The 24120-nt window shown below is 39.1% G+C and overlaps 1 protein-coding gene across 2 annotated transcripts; it reads left to right on the top strand.

The window, feature by feature from the left end:
* Positions 1-15339: 15339 nt before the first annotated feature.
* Positions 15340-18267, top strand: dpm3 (dolichyl-phosphate mannosyltransferase subunit 3, regulatory). Of its 2 annotated transcripts, none has more exons than XM_026927904.3 (2): positions 15340-15496; positions 17042-18267. In XM_026927904.3, the coding sequence occupies exon 2, from the start codon at positions 17061-17063 to the stop codon at positions 17337-17339; it is 279 nt and encodes a 92-aa protein (XP_026783705.1). In that variant the 5' UTR covers positions 15340-15496; positions 17042-17060; the 3' UTR covers positions 17340-18267. The 2 variants fall into 2 exon arrangements, with proteins under 2 accessions (XP_026783705.1, XP_053087396.1); XM_053231421.1 differs by lacking the exon at positions 15340-15496 and adding an exon at positions 15525-16903.
* Positions 18268-24120: the final 5853 nt, after the last annotated feature.

Genomic DNA, 24120 nt, shown 5'->3' with positions numbered 1-24120 from the left:
TTTTTTCTTGCTGCTTTAAAAAATGCACATGTGAACACCAGCATGTGTCTTTAATTGCTGCCATCTTGAGCGGTATGTTTCGGTTCAAGCAGACCTTAAGAGAAAATACAAATGAGCGAGCAAGCCAGTGTATTTTTCCCCTGTGAATCATTACACAATTTTGTAAAGTATTTGACATCAAAAGTGAAGTCAGAACAAGACAACATGTAGCATGGCTCTTACTGAAATCACATCGGAATCTGGTGAATTGGGACTGTGGTGGATCAATCATTCCCCTCCCCAAAAAAAGTTTTTGCAGATGTTCTCTCCCTCTAGCTTTCATTCTTAACTTTCCAAATGCCGCCCTGCATTTTGTCCTACATTTGAGATGGCTGCGCTTGTGTCCTTCACTCTATATCCATCTGCTTTCCAAAGACTCCTCCTTCACCTGGCTCACATCATTCCATCTCATGGTCACATTAATTCCATCTCCCCTCTTCTGTCACCTTTTCTGGCCCTCCGTCTCTCATCCCATAACCTTTGGCTCTCTCTATTCCCAGTTCCCTCACAAAAATCTGCAACAGATTGCATTTAGGCAGACTGAAGGTATGTAGCCACAACACCACATGTACTGCTAGCCTCTAATCTCAGCAGGAAGCCTTACCCACATTCACGGGGAGAGAAAATGTCTAAATACAGCAGATTTGCCTTTGCTTAACCTTCTACAGTTATCATTTGATAAGTCCAGCACTTTCCCTGAAACCCCACTCTGTAAGTTGGTGAATATTTTTGCTTGGGATGTGATGTGATGTGATGTGATCCACTGATGTGACGTGATTAAGGCCAGGTTTGTACATCACTACCTATGTCAGGTTTTTTCATACCACACTGTACAGGAAGGGTGGATTTATTCCATATTGTACTGTAGGGTAATGATTCCTCTCCTCTGTTATTTGAATATAGTTTTAGTTAGTGATTCTGAGTAAATGATATCTGTATTGGTCATTGATGGGGAAAAGCTTAGTGACAGATGTTTAGTGAAGTTCACCATGTAGCCCTTTGATGAGCTTCAGTCTTGAGTTTCTGTTTGACATTTCTATCCTGGATAACTAAAAACCTTTAGACTCTGAGAATTTCTGTTACACCGTTATTTTATATCAGTAGCAGTTTTTAAAATCCTTGACTCAGGAAGATATGGTTTTCCATTTTTATGTTACTGTATTCACAGCACTCCTGCTAACACTGGGAGCACAAGATGGGAGAATTCACCTCAGATGAGACGCAGTTCATCGCAATTCATGGAAAGATGTAATGCTTATACATCACATATTACCCCTAATCATAATGTCTAATAGTCATTAGCAGACAAAAGATGTTTTCAGACAATTAGTTGAAATGTTTGGGTAAGGGATTGGGAGAAGCCTTTATTCTGACCTTGCCCTGACAGTGATACTGTCCCATATGGACTAACAACATTCCATAAAGCCATTAACTGTTTCAACTGTTAATGCAATTATAGCTTTTGTCTCAGGTGAACCTTTTGAGAAATAACAAAATAATGAGATCCAGTTTATTTCCCCAAGACTGAAGAATGTAGTTTTATAAATGTAAACCTTTCTGACACACATGAACTTAGAATATAGGGGGATAAAATGGAGGTAAACTTCTGATGTGTTTAAACATTTCAGGAAAAATCCAGCTGATCATGATTTATAGGTTTATAACACGTACATTCGAGTGCCTGCTCATTGCAGATGCATACACATCTATTCAGTTCATTCAAATGAAAGAAGCTATCTGATGGTACAGCTATAAAATCTTTATTTATGACTTCAAGACTTTTTTCCGAATGATGTTTTCTGCTCAGCTTAGACTGTGCTGTTCGAAAAAGTGTCTGAGAATCTCTGTTTAGTCTGACTTTATACAGATGATGGCCAAGTATAACACACTAAGGTTCTGTTTTTCTAAAACACCTGTTTAGTACTACATCACATTATCCCTCCTGTTCTATTCAGTCCTAGACATCCCATCAATTCATTGTTCTTTCTACAAACATATGCCACTATATCTAATAATCAAACAATACAGTATTTATGGAAAGTCTTTCACGTGGTTAGGGATTCTCTTAAAGGCATGTATGTAAAGGTCATGTGACAGACTAAAATATCCTTTTTGTCTCATATTAACAATGATTTGTCAAGTTACAGACATGAAACTCACATGTTTAAAAAACTTTGCTAAATAAAATAGTAACAGACATTAAGGAATGTACACTGTATGGCCAAAAGTATGTGCACCCCTGACCATCACACCTATATGTGCTTGCTGAACATCCCATTCCATAGTTATCCTGCCTCTGCTGTTATAATAAGCTTTCCACTAGATGTTGGAGCGTGGCTGTGGGGATTTGTGTTCATTCAGCTACAAGAGCATTAGTGAGGTCAGGCGCTGATGTTGGGATGTCGAGGAGGTCTGGGGTTCAGTCGGTGTTCCAGTTCATCCCAAAGGTGTTCAGTGGGGTTGAGGTCAGGGCTCTGTGCAGGACACTCCAGTTCTTCCACTCCAACCTTCACACACCATGTCTTCATGGAGCTCTCTTTGTGCACAGGGGCATTGTCATGCTGGAACAGGTTTCAGCCTCTTAGTTCCAGTGAAGGGAAATTGTAATGCTACAGCATACAAAGACATTTTATACAATCGTGTGCTTTCAACTTTGTGGCAACAGTTTGGGGAAGAACCTCATATGGGTGTGATGGTCATATAGTGCATTCTATTCAGACAGACTTCCAGATATGGACAGTATGTGCACTGTATCCAAATATGATGATGATCAGGCATACTCACATCCCATACTCACTGTTCCTCCTAAGAATGAGCAGGGAAGCAGTTCAGCAATCTGTTATATAAACAATCATTCTGAATCATCCTCTGAGAGAAAACAACACCACCTTCCAACTCCACATGCTTCACCATATCGCACATTTTCATACTTTCTCCTAAAATGTCTTTAAAAAGCCAGTGTAAATATTGATTTCTTCTAAGCAGCATTCCTTTCACCAAATATAACCTGGTCTGACCACTGAGTTATCCACCTGATTTATGTGGCATTATGACGCACGGGATGAGTGTTGAGCATAAGCACAATAATATTGTGATAACAGTAAAATATTATTCAGGTTCAACACTCTGTAAAAAGAGACCACCTTTTTGTTTTAAATCAAATGGCCATTCAGTGTTTATTGTTAGTTATGAAGGGAAAATGTACAGTACATTAATTCCATTGTAATTTACGACCAATAACAATAATGAAAGGTGATGATAGAAAAATGTATTTAACAGAAACTCACACAAAGAGCTTCAACAGTAAAAACTATGAAATCTGTAAATATTTTATTTGTAATATTGACCTGCACAAATACGTACTGCATGACTGAAAATGGAATTAATGCACTGTACATATTTTCCTTACATTACCATTTGCCTCCAAATAATTAACAATAGATTGTACTGAGTGGCCATTTGTTTGAAAACAAAAGGGTGATGTCTGACTTTTGCAACATGCTGTAGCTCATATTTGAAGATAAATCACTTTTTTGATGATTTGATCATTCCCAGCAGGTGAAACAACAAGTCAGAGTTGGCATTTGCTGCTGATCTTAGATCAGTTTGAGTGATTTATAGGGTTCTGAACCTGGAACTCAGTACAGTTCAGTATAAAAAGCTTGAATGTGTTGCAATGAGTATTTGCAAGAAAGAAGAGATATGAAATGCAGTACAGTAAGAAAAAGCCAAGGTGAACAAATACAAGGAAATGGTGCATTGCCTGTGTCTTTTATGCATCTCAGTGTGTATTTTAGGGACATTTTAGTCACTCCTCAAACACGTTGTGCTGGATCATGACGACTGTAAAAATTCCAGGTCCTGGAGAAAGTGAAAAAAAAAAGCAAACCAGGGCAGGACACAGAGTCAACTGGAGGTTTGTAAAGACACAGGTTTGCTGGAATGTTCTGTCCAGGCCAGCTGTGCACACATTACTGCGCTGAGGTAGAGGGAGTGAAAGAGAGACAGAGACAGACAGCAACAAAGGCAAAGGAAGATTTATAGCAACATAGCTGAAGCTTAAAGGTTTGGGTTTTTGAAAATAAACATCTCAAGCCTTGTTTTTATTATTATTATTATATTATTATTATTAATGATAATAATAATTATAATTATAACAATAATAATGTCTATTTGATACAATTATGCCACAAAAAGCTACACTTAACTGACAGCTTGAGAAGGAGAACCCAAGAGAAACAAGAGGAGGAGAAACTTTCAAAGATAAATGAGAAAAGGTGAGGGTTGGACAGAGAAACTGATACAGAAAAAACTGGGAGGACAGAGATGGATAGACTGAAAGAGAAAGAAAGATAAAGGTGAAGAAAAACATAAGGCAGATGAAGACAGTGATAAAAAAAAAAGGCTGCAAAGGTCAGAAGAATTGACCTCTGGGTGGGAGAATGAGAAAGAGAGAAGGAGTTCACAGTCAACACATGCTTCTGTTTTGGCTGCCACGCCTGTAGGGGACAAAGGTCAAAGGTTGGCAGGTGCCACAGGGATCGAGAGAGAAAGGAGCACTGAGGTCAGGAAGAAAATATCACAAAATGTCCTAACACATTAAGCATGTCTGCACCAATACACTACAGGGCTGTGATACTGCTGTAACATAGGAAAAAAAAGTGTATCTTTGGTATGCCTTACAAAATATTAAAAACCCAGCAAAAAGCCTTCTAAATATCACTTTAGTACTCTGTATTCTCTTTTTTTATTATGTGAATGGCAGGAATTCTTGACACAGAAACTGGAATTTCTCATCTGGAATTAATCAGGATAAAATAATGCATTTGAGGATTCAATTGCATAAAAACAGCCTCCTGCATTATCAATATAGCAAAACAGCAAATGCCAATTCTGCCATAATGAGAACATGATAGTCAGCTCTGATTCTCTATCACAGCACAGTATATACTGTGGCTGAATTCTCGATTCTGATTGGTCAGAAGGCATGAATTATTTCTGTATAACACCACGGCTCGGAGATTAGTTCCGGCTGTAACACGAACGACACGTTAATATTAATGCGCTTGTTCTACGTTATTGTTTCTATAGTAACAGCTCATACACAGGGACTTGTATGGTGAATGCTCCAAATGTGTTTAACAAAGAAAAACGTATAATTGTTGCTGTGGTGACTTTTTTTTTTTTTTTTTTTTGGAAGGAGTCTCAGTTATAAGAACTGTGTAACAGTCATGGTGCTTTGCAAAGTTTCCCAGCTCTGGAAAGTCTTCAGGAGAAAGTTTATGCTTTCTGGTTTCTCAGTAAAATGACAAACTGGGTTTTTTAAGAGAGAGAGAGAGAGAGAGAGAGAGAGAGAGAGAGAGAGAGAGAAGATGTTGGTGAGGGAAGGTTTATCATGACTCTGATGTAAATAACAGGTAACAGGAACTTACTAACAGGAACTAACTTGTCTCTCAAATGTTCTACAACATTAAATCTTAATTATAACGATTAAAGTGTATGATGTGGCATTCATTAATAAACATTATAATGAATGAAATAGCTGTGGTACAAGTGGAATTACACACTCAAGACTATGTGGTTATACAAAAAATAATTGGCGCTAATCACATGACCCCCCCAAAAGTAGATTCTTTTTTGTAACCACGCGGCCTGTTGTGGTGTTACATATCTCACCCAGAAGTTGTTTTATTGCGTGCAGTTGCAAGGTTTCAGGCTTCAGCATACACAGAGATGTCCTCATGATCTCTGATAACTGTTTTGTGTGTGTGTGTGCGTGTGTGTGTGTGTATCTATGTGTGTGGAGGAATGTACTAAGCATAAAATTCTATTTTATGTCACGGACAGTCAAAAAAGCATTTCACTGCATGTCGTCCTGTGCATGGTTGTGTGTATGACCAGTACAACTTGAATTTGGATTTGAACAACCTCAGTTCTTCTGCTAAAGGGCAACAATTCTGGTTAATTTACTCCGTTCAGCCACAGAGAGGAAAGACCACACAGACATTTCTGCTGAACTCATAACATCTCTCATACTTCTGAAACATAATTGCAATACATAATCTGTAAAACCAGGTCTGCATGGTTTGAACATTACTGAGGCTGTGTGTTTTGCATTCTGAACGGTTGGCCTCCTGTTCCGAGGCAGCGATAGGTTACATATGGTCCTGTTCAGCATGGGCCTTTCACAATGCAAGTCAGATGTGCAAGACTAACATACAGTATCCATGTTATCAGTATAGAGTGTATAGAAACAGACTAAATTCATGGCTGTTGTTTATGATGTCCACAAGCCACAAACCTTCTATTCAGACAGGAAAGGTGAAAAAAGATCTGACATGATTCATCTTTGTAGGTTTTTGTCATGTAAAAAATGAAACAATTTTAACACCTGCCCCTGACTGACTTATGTATGCTAATTGAGATGTATGTTATTATCTCTGAAGCCCTACTGAGACCAGCTCAACAAATCAACATAAATGCAAAATTTCATGAAGAAATATTAATAATTAAAGCATGCATAAACTATGCTAAAAAGAAAATGCTATAAATGTGTAAAGAAATTTAAAAAAAATACAAATTAGAAATAATCCATCCATCTTCTGTACTGCTTATCCTTCACGGGGCCATGGGAAGCCTGGAGCCTATCCCAGGGAACTCGAGCCACAGGCATTACGGGGCACAATCACACACACACCATGGCACTTTAGAGATGCCAGTCAGCCTACAATGCATATCTTTGGACGGGGGAGGATGCCGGAAAAAAGCATAGGGCGAGAACACAAGCTCCATGCACACAGTGCAGAGACGGGAATCAAACCCCCAACCCCAGTGGTGCGAGGCAAACATGCCAACGACTAAGCCACTGTACCCCTTGTTACAAATAATACGAAAACAACAACAACAACAACAAAGGCTTCATTTCACTTTTGGTTTCATTGAACTCGAGCCCATTCATTTAAACCATATAAAATGGTACCATATCATGATTTTTGTAATATAAGGTTTTCCCATGTGTTCTGAAACTTATAATGCTAAGGTCACGATATGTAACCATATTCATCATTCATATACAACAGTAAAGAATATATTCTATTCATGCAGTGGCAGTTTTATCATTAAAGGCTAGTAAAGAAGTCTAGCTATCTATGAGGTGACATGATTGATCCAGACCTTTGCTTATTGTATATATGGATTTTCTCATATTCTTCCTGTGTCTGGGTACAGCCCACTTTCCAAAACATGCTCTGAGCTGGATAGTGCAAATACTGATGAAACATCAATGAAGGAGCTATCCATGAGTAGCCATGAACACAAAACACATTTTCCAGTACAATTCACTAATGGTGATAAAATGTAAACCTCAAAAACTGATGATAATTATCATTCATTCATCTGCAGTAACTGCTTTATCCTGGTCACACATTCACACATTCATTCACACCTAGGGGCTATTTATCCTACCCAATCTACCTACCATGTATTCTGCATGTATTTTAGAGGTACGAGGAAACCAGAGAACTTGAAGGAAACCCACGTGGACACAGGAGGAACATGTGAAACTCTGCACAGACAGCCACCCAAGCTCAGGATTGAATCAGGGGTCCTGGAAGTGTGAGGCATCAACGCTGCCTGCTTTGTCACTGTGCCACACTGATGATAATTTACAGCAGTAAAGTATATTTATCACTCAAACTACTGTAATTATGGACACTTCAAATGATCATCACTACAATGCTGTTATCTGAGTTCAAAAGCCTGCGTGAGATTAAAAGCCTGGTACATTCCTATAAATATAGCACTGAGGGTGCAAGACAGTAGGCTATTAGAAAAAAACGAAAGCAAGCAATTCATTTTCGTCTCTAAAAAGATGTTCCCATAACTGTTCTACTATGAAAAATTTAACAAATTATTAATTTTTGTTGTTGTATAAAGAGATGTCCCCATGATCTCTGATATCTGTTGTGTGTGGACATCTACTAAGCATAGACACATGCTGACCTTGTTATCTTCACCCTAAATTGTGACAGTCAATAAGCTCTGCTGTAAGCGGCCTATGTCCCATATATACTGCTGTCTGCGTTTAATCAGTCATGTAGAGGATTTCGCAGAAGGCATACTCACCCCTCAGCCTGCTGAAATCAGTCAAATAGGCATTCATCACTTCTTTCAGTCTGTCTGTTACAGAATAGTTTTCCAATGATGATGATTTGTTCTCATCTCACACGTAAAGGAGGACCTGAATAATTGTGAACTTAGATAATTATCATCTAAAACAAAGCCATATTGGATTGGATCACTCAACCCAAACCCATGCACTGTCATTATTATTTGCAGATTTTTAAGGATGTACAAAAATATCATTCTACGATACTAAATAGCCTTTCCTAATTCTGTCATCAACAATAAAGAGACTGTTATATGATAGTCTAATTCCATTTAATATGCTTTTTAAGTCTAGCTTACATCGAAAACCACAGCCTATACTACTAAACTACACAGTGTGCGCACAGCAAACTCTTGGACCACCTAGATTTATTGCAGAACATGGCTATAAAAATGAGAGTAAGCCATTTGTTTTAGTGTATGAAGATATGTTCCCACACGCTCAGGTGATGGTTAGAGCTGATACACCACCTGTACAATTTAAAAAAAATTATTGAGAACCAGGTCATTGGGTTCCGGTCTAGACTAAAGCCATTTACCCCTGCTGCGTTTTACAGTAGGTCACATTGGGCTTGTTAAAATTGATTCCTGTCTCTGCCAAAGGGCCAGTGGAAATGGCACGACACAGCTGGGAGCCATACCCCACCATGTGCCAATTAAATAAAACACCAATAACTGTGATGCACAAAGCACGGAATGACTAGAGACAGACTGTGATTTTGTTTCATGCTCACTCTTGAAGCAAAAGTGAACTAAAAAAGAGAACAAAAGTCTGCAGACATCTCATAATAAACTCAAAGACATTTGGTGTAAATTGGGTGTCATTATATTATATTACATTATATTATTTAGATAGATAGATAGATAGATAGATAGATAGATAGATAGATAGATAGATATGGGAAGGCCACTGTCACCAAATGGAAAAAGTTGGGTCAAAAAAACCTACAGCAACATTAAAGGAGCTGCAGGAATATCTGGCAAGTACTGGCTACTCCCTGCATGTGACAACAATCACTCATATTCTTCACATGAAGGGACCATGGGGTAGGGTGGCTATACAGCCTTTCTCATGGAAAAAAAACAAAAACAAACAAACAAAAAAACATTCAAGCCCACCTAAATCACCCAAACCATGTGGCAAAATAACTGTAAAAGATACTGTATGTTCGGCACAAAAACAAGGCAGCTTATCACCAAAGAACTCCATACTCACAGTGAAACATGGTGGTGGCAGCATCATGCTGAACTGCTTCCCTTCAGCCTGGACGGGTGCTCTTTCTTAAATATTTTATTAATAAAGATTATTAAATATTTCCACATTAAAGGTGAAAAAAGATCTGACATGATTCATCTTTGTAGGTTTTTGTCATGTAAAAAATGAAACAATTTTAACAAGGGTGAGTAGACTTTTTATATCCACTGTATTTTGCTTGTTATATGCATGAATAATTTTTTTATTAAATACAGTGGTGAAAAATGGGTCCCTGGAGGACTAGTGGTTAGACCACGGTGCTCTCACCACCGCGGCCTGGGCTCGAATCCCGGCCAGAGAACCAACCTCTGCCACTGGGGTTGGACAAGACAGTGCACTTCCAGTGCCAGTCCCAAGCCTGGATAAGGGTTGCATCAGGAAGGGCATCGGGGTAAAAACAGTACCAAATCAAATACGAGGACCAATGATCCTCTGTGACGACCCCGAACGGGAGCAGCCGAGAGAAGAATAACAACAAACACTGTGGAGAAAAATATTTATCACAGCCCTTGACCCTCCTCTGTGGGGTGCTTTTTTGGACATTCCATGCACTCGCTATCATCCTAAGTTGTGGTGTTATTCCTCTTTCATCCTGCTTCCTATAGTCTCCTATATTACCACTCATCCGCTCTTCACTCCACTGATTTAAAGATTTAAAGTTCCCTTGCTCACTGCCCTTTTTTCTCTCCTAATTTTTTTTATCATTTTCCACCATTTTTTTTTATTTTACAGTTTGTTTCTGAAAAACAATTTTCTGTTATGCATCATGATGATAAGAAGAATATATTTGTAAGTAGTGTACTAATTAATTATTATTTTAAACATATTATTTCATTATTTTGACATATGACATATATGTACAGTATGTGTGTATGAAATTCAACTTAAATTTATTATATACAAATATACTGTATACAAGTTTGCATAGCACTTATAACAGTGGACATTGTCACAAAGCAGCATTACAGAAATCCAGATATAAAATTTTAATATAAATTTATCCCTAATGAGCGAGCCAGAGGCAACGGTGGCAAGGAAAAACACCCTGAGATGATATGAGGAAGAAACCTTGAGAGGAACCAGACTCAAAAGGAGCCAGATAGTGCGATTATAAATAATTTCCATTCTGTAACTATATACTGTATAGTCAAGCAGTGCTACGTGTGTTAAAATTGAGTATGAGCATCACTAGAGTTTTAACTTCTAGTTTCTTGTACAAAGCTGAAGCTATCAACTGTTCAGTGATGGAGACTTGAGTGTAAACTGTTCTTAGCAATTGCTGTCTTTAGGCTATTCAGGAAAGAACTTCCAATTCAAATGGTTAAAATGACCACTATAAGCTCTACAGAATTCCATCAATTCACACGTTAGGAGACAAACCTTGACTATACCTGAAGGAATTTAATTGAATTACCAGTCATTAGATAAGTCAACTGAATTCCACTAAAGCAAAGCCTGGCATACTTACTATCTGGGAACTTGCATATGGAATAAGAATTTTATACTAACATTCAATAAAAGTTTTATAGATATATAGTAAATGGTCAGCACTTATAGTATATAGTGCCTTTTAACCTTAGCGGTTCTATGAAGCACTTTACACTGTTTCTCATTCACACACACACTCACACACCAAAGGCAAGAAAGCTGCCATGCAAGGTGCTAGCCTGCCATCGGGAGCCACTTGGGGTTCAGTGTCTTGCCCAAGGACACTTCAGCATGTGGAGGGGCCGGGGATCAAACTGCCACCCCTGCGCTTAGTGGTACAGTAGTACATATTAACTAGAAAGAATGAGATACAAAGTTAAATAATGGCATATGATGTAAAATGGTGAGTTATTAAGTCTGAATAATGAGATATAAGTCAAAATAACAAGACTTTTAAAACATTTTTCCACAATTTGTGATTCAGGGTTCTGTACTAAATGGCTCACTCATAACAATGACTCACACAAGTTTCTCTCTAACTAATCAGAGAGACGCACTTGGCACAAGCTCCCAGGGTTGTTTGGTTGGTGTGTTTTCCCACTTTCCCAGGAGTCTGTGTCGGATCGGTGGAGAGAGACAGCAGGGTCAAGGAAAGGTCACATCCCCGAACAGTGCATGGTGCTGTAGATATGAATTAAACTAATCTGATAAAACTAAATGATACGATTAGGATAGAGCTTCAAACAGAGAGAAAAAAAGGATACTAGATGGCTAACAGGACATACATTTAAGTAATACATACAACTAATAAATACATTTAAGAAGCAGCGTCTCTACTCACAGTTGACCTGGAATTGATTTTTAATTTAAAAAACTACCAATTAAAAATGTCCAGAGAACTTAATGTGAAAGTGCCCAGTCAGAGATACACAATTATTACTATAAATGTCTCTGTGTGCTCCATAAATTGAATTTTAAAGGTCATTCTGTGTGTTCTTTTATGGATTAATTCATTATGATTACTATTTTTGGAAATGATTGAGATGAGTGGTTATATGCCTATTTTTCTCAATTGCTTTTTGCAATAATTCTTAGAATTATACTATTTTTTAATAATACTAACATTATATTATAATTATAATAATCTTAGTACTACTGAACTGGCTGTGATGGAGGGAACACTAGCTATTTATAATAGCTTTGCCATCATTGTATTCATGTTGCGTTCCTGTTCCCAAATTAAGTTAAAGTCTGTCTGGACTGCTTTAAAGCCTTGTTCTCCACCTTATTACAGCATTTTTGGCTTTATCCACTGTTAAAGACATTTGGGATTACAGAAACTATGAAAATCTGGACAAAAATGAGGCAGTATGAGGTCATTCTGAGGGAACTGCGTCCACATGACTGTAGTATGCCAAATTATAATTGTCACATCTTGCACTGCACGACAGTATGTAGCACTGACGCAGTACATGGTAAAAGAAATATGCTATTATATACACAACCTGGTACTTGTGTTTATTCTTTGTAAGCTACTGTTTTGGGTTGTTGTTAGTTGTGGATATGGAACACATTTGCCCACACATAGCACAATATATGTATATATATATAATATATATATAATTGCTTTACACTCTAGCAAAATCCAACTACGAAATGTTTAAATGTGTTTCAGCATGTGTAAAAAAATATGTACAGACAGAGAGTTCCGTTGTGAGACGTTTAAATAAACAGAGAACTGTTTAACACTGAGATATTCCTTTGTTTCCATCTGTCTCTCCTCTTCCTTTGTTGTTTTGCTCTTCTGTTACGGTAGCAGCTGGCACAGGTGGGGTTTAACTTTGGAGGAAAGCACACATGTGACATCCTCATATGGGCAAAGGGCAAAGAGAAGCGTTCACACTGTGTGTGTGTACGTGTGTGTGTGTGTGTGTGTGTGTGTGAAGAAAGTGGACTCAGGTCTCTGGCTCAGGATACAGACAATTCCTGTTTTTGAGGCAAGTGCTATTGTTCTCTCTCTCTCTGTCTCAGACGTAGACACACACGCGCGCACACACACACACACACACACACACACACACACACAGATGATGACATGATATTTTGGCTATCCCATCCTGGACACCCATTCCCATGCTCTCTTTCAGGATGTCCCTCCCATCTGAGTTTACTACAGAAACCCTGTGCCTACAGTCTATGGATTAGTCACCGTCAATATGCAGCCATTTCACACACACACACACACACACACACACACACACACACACACACACACACACACACTGTGTGTGGCTTTGAGGTTGGTGGCTGGGGATTGATGTTAAGTCTGTTTAAGCATCTGGATTTAATGCACCATTAAGGTCATCTGCTGTTCAGCTTGCACCTGTAGCTGTAGCCTTATTCAAGGTTGCACTCGTCCTCCTCCTCTTCCTCCCTCCCTCACTCACTCACTCACTCAACACTCACCAACAATCTCCTTGGTCCTTTTGGCCTGTGAGGAGTGTTTGTTTTAGGATATGCATAGTGCTTTAACTAAAAATGTGATGTTCAAATGTTCAGATGGTTAACTATTGTGTGGCTGCATTATATTATATAATATTTAGGGGTAGGGATAGGGGGGGGTCAAATCACCCTAAATTCACATTTCAAACACAGATTGTTTTTCAGTTTCTTTCACAAAAAAGTGGTGTGTATAGTTATGAGCTCAGCTGAACAATCAGTCTGCTTAAAGATATCAAAAACCTTGCTAGCTAAGTGTGCAATAAATGTCAAGTTTTTGGATAACTCCATGCCACAACAAAACAGTCTAATCCTGCTGACTGTCTTTATTTATCTGCCTGGCTCTGGGTCCAACATGGCAGTGGAGGCTGATTTCACACTACTGAACAGACGGATGTAACGTGTCTGCACAAGCACTGACCTGAGTGTGACAGAAAGGAAACAGTCAGCAGTTCACACTTTTAATACCCCAAGGAATGATGACAAATAAGCAGCAGTGGCAGTTGATGGTTTTTCAAACAGGAAAAGCACAGGTCTCTGTTACTGAAGTAAATATACTGTATGTGTGTGTGTTCTGTTTATCTGTTTCATCTGTTGGTCTGGCATCTTGTTTAATTCTCACTCTCTCCTCATATGTAAGAGCATCAAAAGACTTTTCCAAAATCAGCTAGACAAAATGAGTAGTGTTTGCCAGCCAAGCTGTGAACTAGTGCAGTTTCACTGAAGAAGGGAGTGACAGCTAGGTATCTAGACCTATAAATAAACAAAACAAAAAAAAAAACAAATGCAAACTTTATACTTACAATTTATTTACAATATATACCAATTACAATGAATGATAAGCTATAATAAGGTGTGTAAAACTGTTTATTGACTCTGAACACTGCGAGTGTAATTGGCATTGATATGTTTAAGTTTGAGATGTCAGTCATGTTCATTAATGTTTCAGTGATTGGCAGTTGTGTACAAGGTTCCGCCCCTTTTAGAGATCTCTTCGGGACAAACGAAGAGCGCTGTTCAATAAATGGTGAGATTTTTTTTCTATGTAAAACCCAGCCCTGAAGTATTCATTGACTCCCAGTGAAGTCATGCGACTGGGTGGGACTCAGAATGACGTATTACAACCTGTTATCCAAAGAGCATTAATCTTTGCTCCCATTAAAACACAGTGTCCTTGAATCTGCCATAGAAACTGGGCTTCACTGGAGGTCTACAGGCGCTGTGTCAGGGGCTTCACAGGAGAGTTTCACACAGGCTGCGCTGTCCACCGAAACCAGTTAGTCTTAAAAGAATGAACAGAGCAATACTGCAGTGAGATATCTGATAATTTGACTTCCTAAAATGTTGAATTTCACCAAGAGTGCTGAATAATATAGACACTTTTCTACATTTATTATAGAAACATTTCATTGCCACATTTTAATGATATTTTAGGGAAGGTGATGTATAGTACACTGTCAGAAAAAAAGGTACTAAATTGTACTTTTCCATGTCACTGGAGTGGTACCCTTACCTTTTGTAACTTTAATATGTATCTTTCACCTTGAAATGTGTATACAGTGTACCTTTAAAATTTAAGTACATAATTGGAACATAATACATATAAAAGGTGTGCATTTGAGGGTACCAGTCTAGCAATAGCGAATGGTACAGTTTAGTACCCTTTTTTCTGAGAGTGTATGGAAATGGATACAAACACAGGCTTTTAGAAGCCAAACCTCACATCACACAATCAATAGTAGGTAGTCAGAATGTTATAGTGCTCCAGTTTAAAAGAAAATTTGTTTTAAATTATAAATTACACAAGTTATTTTATTATAATAGTAGTAGGAGTAGGAGTAGTAGTATTGGGAGTAACAGTAGTAGTAGGGGTAGTAGGAGGAGGAGTAATAGTAGTAGTAGGAGTAGTAGTAGTAGGAGTAGTAGTATTAGGAGTAATAGTAGTAGTAGGAGTAGTAGTATTAGGAGTAGTAGTACTGGGAGTAATAGTAGTAGTAGGAGTAGTTGTAGTGTCGCGTGTCTGAAATGCACTACGACTCCCAGCAGCCTTCGCGAGTTATTGACGTCATAACTCTGCGCGCACATTACAAGTGGTGAGCTGGCTTAGAGGTAAGGGGATAAGAGGATAAGTAGCTATATATTATATTATATTCAGGAATGGTTTAGATGTTCTGTGGTTTTATACATGTATTGCAGCTGTTATCCTCAGCACCTCGGCTGTTTCTGTGCTCCTGCAGTGTTTTGTTTCTGTACAGGAGTAGTGTTTTGAGAGCTAACACCGTCGCTGATGAAGCTGTCAGTGAATTCGAGGCATCAGAGTGTCACGTTTTCAAATGTTTTCTATTTAGCCAGCTAACGTTAGCTGTTAAAGATCTGTGAGATCTTGGTTTTAAACCAGAGATTTAATTTCTCTGGATTCAGCAGATAACAGCGGTTAGCATCCCGGTTAGTTAGCATGTAGCTAGCTAAATATCTGGGTTAGATCATGAAGGAACTTGCAGCTGGTAAAGTGTAACACGTGATTAAACACAATTTCTTGCTCTATTGTGTGTCAAAGCAAGTTTAACAACATTTTTTCAGCTAGAATCCTTCAGATTTTTACTCAGTTATTCATGTCAAAGCGCATAGATGAGATGAGAATGGATTAGATTCAGCTTTATTGTCATTGTGTACAAGTGCAAAGCAAACAGTTAGCATCTAACCAGAAGTGCAAACAGCAAAGTAGCACTGAGGAGATACTCAGATGAGGGAAGATGAGAGTAAAGTGCAAGTGACAAAACAATGCAAATGGCATGATGTACGCTACATGGCCAAAAGTATGTGCACCCCTGACCATCACACCCATTCGTGCTTGTTGAACATCTCATTCCAGATTTATTCTCCTTTGCTGTTATAATGAGCTCCACTCTTCTGGGAAGCTTTCCACTAGATGTTGGAGCGTGGCTGTGGGGATTTGTGTTCATTCAGCTACAAGAGCATTAGTGAGGTCAGGCGCTGATGTTGGGATGTCGAGGAGGTCTGGGGTTCAGTCGGTGTTCCAGTTCATCCCAAAGGTGTTCAGTGGGGTTGAGGTCAGGGCTCTGTGCAGGACACTCGAGTTCTTCCACTCCAACCTTCACGCACCATGTCTTCATGGAGCTCGCTTTGTGCACAGGGGCATTGTCATGCTGGAACAGGTTGGAGCCTCTTAGTTCCAGTGAAGAGAAATTGTAATGCTAAAGCACACAAAGACATTCTATACAACTTTGCGGCAGCAGTTTGGAGAAGAGTCACATATGGGTGTGATGGTCAGGGGTGCACATACTTTTGGCCATATAGTGTAAACATAGTAAACATGAGTCCAAAGACATGGATAAATGTAATGCAAGACAGTAGAGGACAATTGAACATACAGTAAGTGCAAATGGAAGGTGTATAAGTTGATATATCAGGGGATTACACCATTAGCACTAACTACTAGTGTAGTTCAGTAACCGTGAAGCTAAAAGGAGCAGTGAGAAGTTATGACAGAGGAATGTAAGTCTGGACCTGCCCTGGAAGTTTAACCAGTGGTGACACATGCATTTTTTTCCCTTCCTGAAATCCCGATAATTAGAAACATTTAAACGTTTTCATATAGGACAATCTTCTGTTTTCTGTTGTGCTCTCCTTCAGTTCTCCAATTTTCTTCATCATGACCAAACTTCTGGAGTGGCTTCTGGGTGTGTCGCTGGTTGCCGTTGCCTGGGGACTTGTGACCTTTGACCTTCTTGGCTTGCAGTTGCCCGCTGTGTACAAGGAGGTGGCTTGGCCCATGCCTGTGTACCTGCTGGTGGTGTTTGGGTGTTATTCTCTGGCAACAGTCGGTTACAGAGTAGCCACGTTTAACGACTGCGAAGATGCAGCCAGAGAGCTGAAGGCGCAGATACAAGAGGCTAAAGAGGACTTAAAGAAGAAGGGCCTGAAGATGTGAGGACTTTGTTGGAAATGGTGGACGTTGCTGGACTGTAATAGACCCCCTTTCTGACTCAGCTATGCTCTTTTTTTGTGTCTCTGTGACTTTCTCCTGTTTGTTATACATTTCTGACTTGAGACACTGAGAGATCACCCGGGAACCATCCTAAAATGTCAGTACCTGAAATCAGATGTAGATGTTCTTTTGAATTTTTCTTCAAATGCAGTGCACATCATTATAGCAGTCCATATAAAATTATATAAACAAATGTCTAGAATGGAAATGTAGAATGTGCTGAACTGGCTTCTCCAAATGGAGACGTCTCTGTGATTTATTATTATTTTTTTTATGTATTTTTGGTGTCCCAGAAGTCAGAAGAATCAGAATTTGGAGTCAGACTAACTAACAACGTGGTTGCACAGCGTCATGCTTGTGTGAGTTGACTGTGGCGTACGCTCGGCCCTAGCAGCACTCGATACAGGGTTGATTTTTAACAAGCTTGATAATAGGATACTATTGTTCTAGAAATACACACACTGGGGCAAAGGAATGTCTGCAGCAGAAAAAAGTCAGCGCCATGTTACTGTTTTAAGTTACTGCAGCTGATTGTGTAATCCATATACATGAACTAGTGCCTGTATTCACAAAGCATCTTAACATGGGAGGGAGTGCTGATTTCAGATCCTGTGTTTTACTACATGGGGAAGGGAACCTGGTCCGGTCACTAAAAGGTTTTATGAATATTACCTCTTGCATGGGTTTTTTTTTTGGGTTGTTGCTTTCTGTTGGAAACTGTTAGAAGAGTCTCCTAATTTCCCTAACGGCTGTTTTTTTTTTGTCACTGTATTGAATGGGTAAAATCTGAGTGGAAAACTAGACTGCATTCCATATGTAACTACACTGTGTTCTAAATTTAGTCCAAATGTTTAATACAGATTATTTACGATGTTTTGTGTGATTGACTCTGATTTGGTTCTAAACCTTGTACGTGATAGTTGTCATCCCGTGATTGTTTTGCGGCTGGAAAACCTTCTGTCTGTCTCTCTGTTTGACACCGTCTCAGAAAGGCAAAACAAAAATACACAAGCGAGAGCACAAGCGGAGCAGGGCGGTATGGAAATTCCAGAATATGATCCATGTCCATGTGCTGGCTCCTAAAGTGCTAATCCTGAAGCCACTAAATGCACACAAGTGCACTATATTTACACAAGACAGAATTAATCTGATGTTTTTGGCTGGCTAGACTCCCTTTCACTCACTGCACTTAAAATGGATGCTGAGGGGCCTCATTTTCTGGGCCCCCCCATGGAGGAGTACACAGTCAACAAGCCCATTATGGGGTGCTAAACCACTTTAGTACTCTTTAGGGGGTGAAATGAGTCACAGGCCCCTCCTACTGAACCGACTCCACCCGAGTGCTGATTGGCTGACGTGGGCCTTGTTTTAGACCAAATGTGACAAGAAGTGCTGACAAGGCATTGTAGTCTCCAGAGGACCGATTGCAGTCAGTAAGCAGATCTTGAGCTTGTGCTTGAGCTGATTTATTATATCCTCATGGGATTGTGGTTCTTCAAATGAACCTTGCCCATGTCCATGCTGGACTTCATGTTGGATTTTGTCTTACAGCAAGATTTTCCTACCTCAAAATGTAACAACAATTTGTGTATTAGTTTAAATGACGTATTAGTTTTAAAGGCATTTTCTGTATCCTTTACAGTTACAAAAATAATTAGTTAATTCCGTGTGATCAGAAGGTATAACATGAAATTAGTCATAAATGTAGTCAATATGATTAGAGAAATGTAGTCATAAAGGGTTACACCATACATGAAGAATTCTTATTCATGCACTTCAATGGAAAAGAGATGCTTAAGGCATGTTACTGAAGTTACTCGAGTGCGTATGAACTTGAGACAAGGTTTTTGTTCAGTCAAGAGTCTACTGATTTTTCTAATATGTATATGCATCCTCTATGCATTAGCGAATACTCAAATGATTGTAAAATGCTGGCCAAACTCTGCAAAAAAGACACACCCAACTTTACAGTCATTTAAGATGCTGAAAATATGTTTAAACAAAAGAGAACTACTCAGCTGAATGCCAAGAGAAGAAGCATGCTGTGCCTCTGGCAAGTAAAAATCCCTGGGTGTAATAAATAAATAGTTAGAGAACACCATGTAGTGTTCTGCATGACTGACATCTTAAACATACTTGCAAAGGCAAGCATTTCAGGTAATGTAAACCTTATTGTTTAAGCTGATTAGAGAAAAGGTTTGCTAACATCTGTTAGCAAGGTGTGGAGCACGAAGCACATACTCAGTGCAAAGCTGTTTGCCAAAGAAGGACTGGGAGCAGAGTGCAAGCTGAGTCGTGTAGCCATGCTCCAAGTGCACCTCTCCTTTATCCTTAATTCCTTTTTGACACAGAAATTTGTAGCTATTGCTTCAGAGAAAGGGAACTCTCAAGGTCTTTCCTAAGCTTCATTTTCAAAGATTGTTATAATAAACTGTTTTGCACGTCTAAAAATGTCCCTCCACAGATGTACTTTCCCAAATAAAAAAAATGTATTGGATATAATAAATAGTTTGCATTAGCATTTACATTTAGTCATTTAGCAGATGCTCTTACAAACCATGCAAAAGGAATTGTTCTTAATAATTGAGGATTTGTCACAGAATTAAACTTAAGTTTTTTTTATAGTATAGAATCATGGTCCATTTTAGTGAAGTTTTATAAGCAACACATTGGATGGGACACGTCCATTGCAGGGCACCTTGCACACACCTTGTACATTACACTCCTAGGGGCAGTTTAGCATAGCCAATCCGCATAGCAGCATATTCTTGGGAGGAAAACAGAAAGCCCAGAGGAAACCCATGTGGTAACAGGGGAGAATTATCTAAAACTCCACACACAGTAACTCAAGCTCAGGATTGAACCAAGAACCCTCAAGCTGTGAAGCAGCAACATTACCTGCTGCACCACCCGAATAGCAGGTACTAAATATTTAAATATAAATGTTTTTTATTTGTATAATCTGGAATTTCCTTATTTTATGTAATTTAGTAAGGTTTATTTTATGTAGTAAATAATAGATGGAAATGTCATTTGTCAATTAGCAACACTTCCAAATTTAGCAATATCTTTCAAAAATGGACCACTTCATCTCCAAAAGAGCCACAAATCAACATCATTTAGCAGACCCCTTATCCAGAGAGACCTATAGAAGTGCTGTGCAGTCTTTATCACAATGGCTGAGCCCTCATCCATGGTTCTGTGACTCGCTGCATGGGCCACCACTCATAGACTGGGATTTCTTTCTGTCTAGCAGTCCCTTTAGAAAGATAAGAAGGCTAATAATGGTTCCAGTCGATGGAGTGCACACCATTCACCGAACAGTTTCCACCTGAGAGCAAACAAGACCTGTGTACTAGGGACTAATGTGTTCAGGAGTGTGTCTTGGACTGCTGGGTCACAGTCCTCTACCTGGTCTTCAGGGGTCAAACCCGCTGAACCCAGGGGTAACCTGGCCAAGGTTGTCCATTTGGGACAACAGATCTATACAGGGCAGAAGCTGCAAAGGCAGCTGTCCACTAGTGGGAACAAAGGCCTTGCAGGCTACTTCAGGGCCACAAGCACCACTCTCTGCACATAGAAGCCAGTGGTCCAAAAACAGCAGTATCTGAGCATCAAGAGCTGAAGGAACCTCCAGTGTGGCTGAAGGGTAAGACTCGGAATTGGAATCAAATCGTAATGAACTTGAAAGACAATCCTCAAAAGGTATCTGTGGTCCTGAGCGAGGGGAACATGAACATATGCATTGTGAATTGTGTGCTGCACAACACGAATAACATATGGAACAGGTGGGCTTTTACAAACTAGTTCAGCCCTCTCAAATGTAGAATGATTCTTCTGAACTAAGAAGGACGTTTAGTAGAACCCTGCTCAACTGTGTTCTGGTATCTGCAGGTCCTGCATCAAATTTAAAACACTTATGCCTGTAAAGCCAAATACAAACCAGCCCCCTGACACGTGCTGCAATGTGTGCTGCAGACACAGTATAGCAGATTGTCTAAAAGCTCAATTAATGCTCTTAGTGTAGTCATTCACACATTGAAATCCTCCGTGATCAGTGCCATGTAGAAGAACACACACACCCAACATGGTGCTATGAACTGCACATCAGTGTCTAGTCCAAACCGAGCCGCAGTGCACACAGGCTGGTAGAAACTAATTCAGATTCCTCAGATAACACTGCGGAAGCCTCTGCTGAACACTGCAGTTCAACTGTTGGTTTACTGTCAAACTGGAAATGTCTCCCAGATGCGGCTGCAGATGTAGCCACTGCCAGTAATGAATGAATACATCAATTTTCCTCTCGGAATGCCTGAGTTGTTGGATTAGGGGAAGTTTTGGCTCTGTTCCTGAAATCCATTGGCTGTTCCAAGTTGTCCGAGTCCAATAAGAAGTTGCAGTAGATGTGACTGACCTTCCAGAGACACTGGTCTTAAATTGTCAAAATATCCATTTTTAAAATTACATTTTTTTTATCTTCTTCTGTTTTGTGTCTAGTGCTTACAAGAGGTAGAGCAAAAAAACTGTGAAGTGACAAAATATAAAAGTACACATATTAAATTTTCATATAGTACAGCGGGTTTGGAACATATTCAGACCCCTTCAGGTTACAGATTTAATTTAAAATCGATTAAATTGACTTTTTGGCCATTAATCTGCATATAGTAATCCGTAATGGCAAAAATGTTTTTAGAATTTTTTTTTTTTTTGCAAATTCTTTAAAAAAATGTTGATTTAAATAAGTATTCAGACTCTTGGCTAAGGCACACCAAATTGAGCTCAGGTGCATCCCATTTGCTTTGATTATCTTGAGATGTCTCTAGGACTTGCCTGGAGTCCGCCAATAGCAAAATCAAGTGATTGATCAGGATTTAGAAAGGCACACACCTGTGTGTATAAAATCCCACAATTCACAGTGAATGTTGAACCAAAACCCAAACCATAAAGTTCAAGGAACTCTCCATAAACCTCTAAATTGTGTTGAGATATAGATCTGGGCAAGGGTATAAAACCATTTCTAAGGCTTTAAATGTTCCCCTGCGCATATTAGGTTCCATTATTTTGAAATGAAGTTTGAAACCACCAGAGGTTTTCCTAGAGCTGGCCATCCACCCAAGCTCAGTAACCAGGCTCGATGGGATTTAGACAGGGAGGTGACCAAGAACTCCAACAGAGCATCAGAAGTCCTCCACAGAGGTGGGAGAACCTGCTGGAAGGCCAACTATCTCCAAATAAATCAATCAGGCCTTGGTAGAGTGGCTAGACAGAAGCCAATCCTGAGTAAAAGGCATATGGCAGGCACTGAAAGGACTCTGAGAGCATGAGGAAAAAGATTCTCTTTTCTGATCAGACAGAAATTGAAATCTTTGGCAAAAAAACAGGTACTGTTCATCAACTGGCTAATAACATCCATACAATATGAAGCATGGTGGTGGCAGCATCATACAATGGGGTGCTTCTAAGCAGGGGGGATGGGAAGACTGATCAGAATAGTGGGAAGGATGAATTCAGTCAAATACAGAGTGGTCCGTGAAGAAAACCTGCTCCAGAGTGCAAAGTGTGAAGGTTAATAATACAGCTAACACAATGCTGGAGTAGCTTTGAGTCTCTGGAAGTCCTTGAGTGGCTCTTCAGCATTCTTTTGATGACACTATATGATGGATGATGATGGCTAATGTGTCATTTGACCATTTTCTTTTTCAGATTGTGTTTTCTTTCATTGCTGTCCCCTGGAACATCCTCATAGAAATGTACAAATCAGATTTCAGGACCAGTGTGTTTCAATAGCTCACCTTTAGTCAAGCCATGTCTTCAGTTTTGACTTCATAAATGCATGTCTCTCAGGGGAAACACATAATCAGGAGATTAGATCAGTGAAGTAATACAATCAGGCCACATCAACTACATTCTCAATGTGATTTTGAGATGACATTTTTCTGTTTAATCATTTCCTGTTGTGCTATTTGTAAGCAAATTAATGAAGCAGGGCACATGACTAATACCATGTATTTTTCCTATTCACTGCTTCTTGCTCTCTTGATCAAGAACACATGGACAATTACCCTCACCATTTTTCAAGAAAAACTATTGCCAACTATTGCTCTGACTCAAGAAAACCTTCTATAAAACTGTATTCCCTGTGTTTCAAGGGCCTCATATTCTGGGGCCATGTTTCAACATGATAATATGAGTGTTTCCCGTCAAAAGACTCTTTCATATCTTTAATTAGTACAATATGACAAATCCAAAGGTGTTAGCAGCCGTGTATTTTTTCTTATGCTGTTAAGATTCTAAAATGTTCTTTAAGTAAAGTAAATCTTTACGTAAAATCCCTTAGTTTATTTATGTACCTTTGGGACTTGAACTCAACATATTTATCTGAATATGTAGGTACAGATGTGCTGAACTAAGTGAATTAGCCAGCGTAATGTGAGCAAACTAAAACATGCTGAAATTACAAAAATGACACTCATACTGATAGCAAAGGACCAGTCGGGGAAAAAAATCTGTTTTGCAGGAAAGAGAGGAAACTCAGGAAGGAAAGACAGATTCTCTTTTTAGGCTCTTGCACAGTCGACAACATTTTTTAGTGTCTAAAAATTATTTTAAAGATTTACACTTTACAAGTTTATCCATGTTGAGTCCTTCAAAAATCAAAAGTGCTTCCCCATGGCTGTATCAACTAAAAGCCACTCTTTACACTGATAAGTTCCTTTGTATATAT

The sequence above is a fragment of the Pangasianodon hypophthalmus genome, chromosome 29 (genome assembly GCF_027358585.1).
Source record: "Pangasianodon hypophthalmus isolate fPanHyp1 chromosome 29, fPanHyp1.pri, whole genome shotgun sequence".
NCBI classification, from domain to species: domain Eukaryota; kingdom Metazoa; phylum Chordata; class Actinopteri; order Siluriformes; family Pangasiidae; genus Pangasianodon; species Pangasianodon hypophthalmus.
This window is presented reverse-complemented; position numbering and strand designations above follow the sequence as displayed.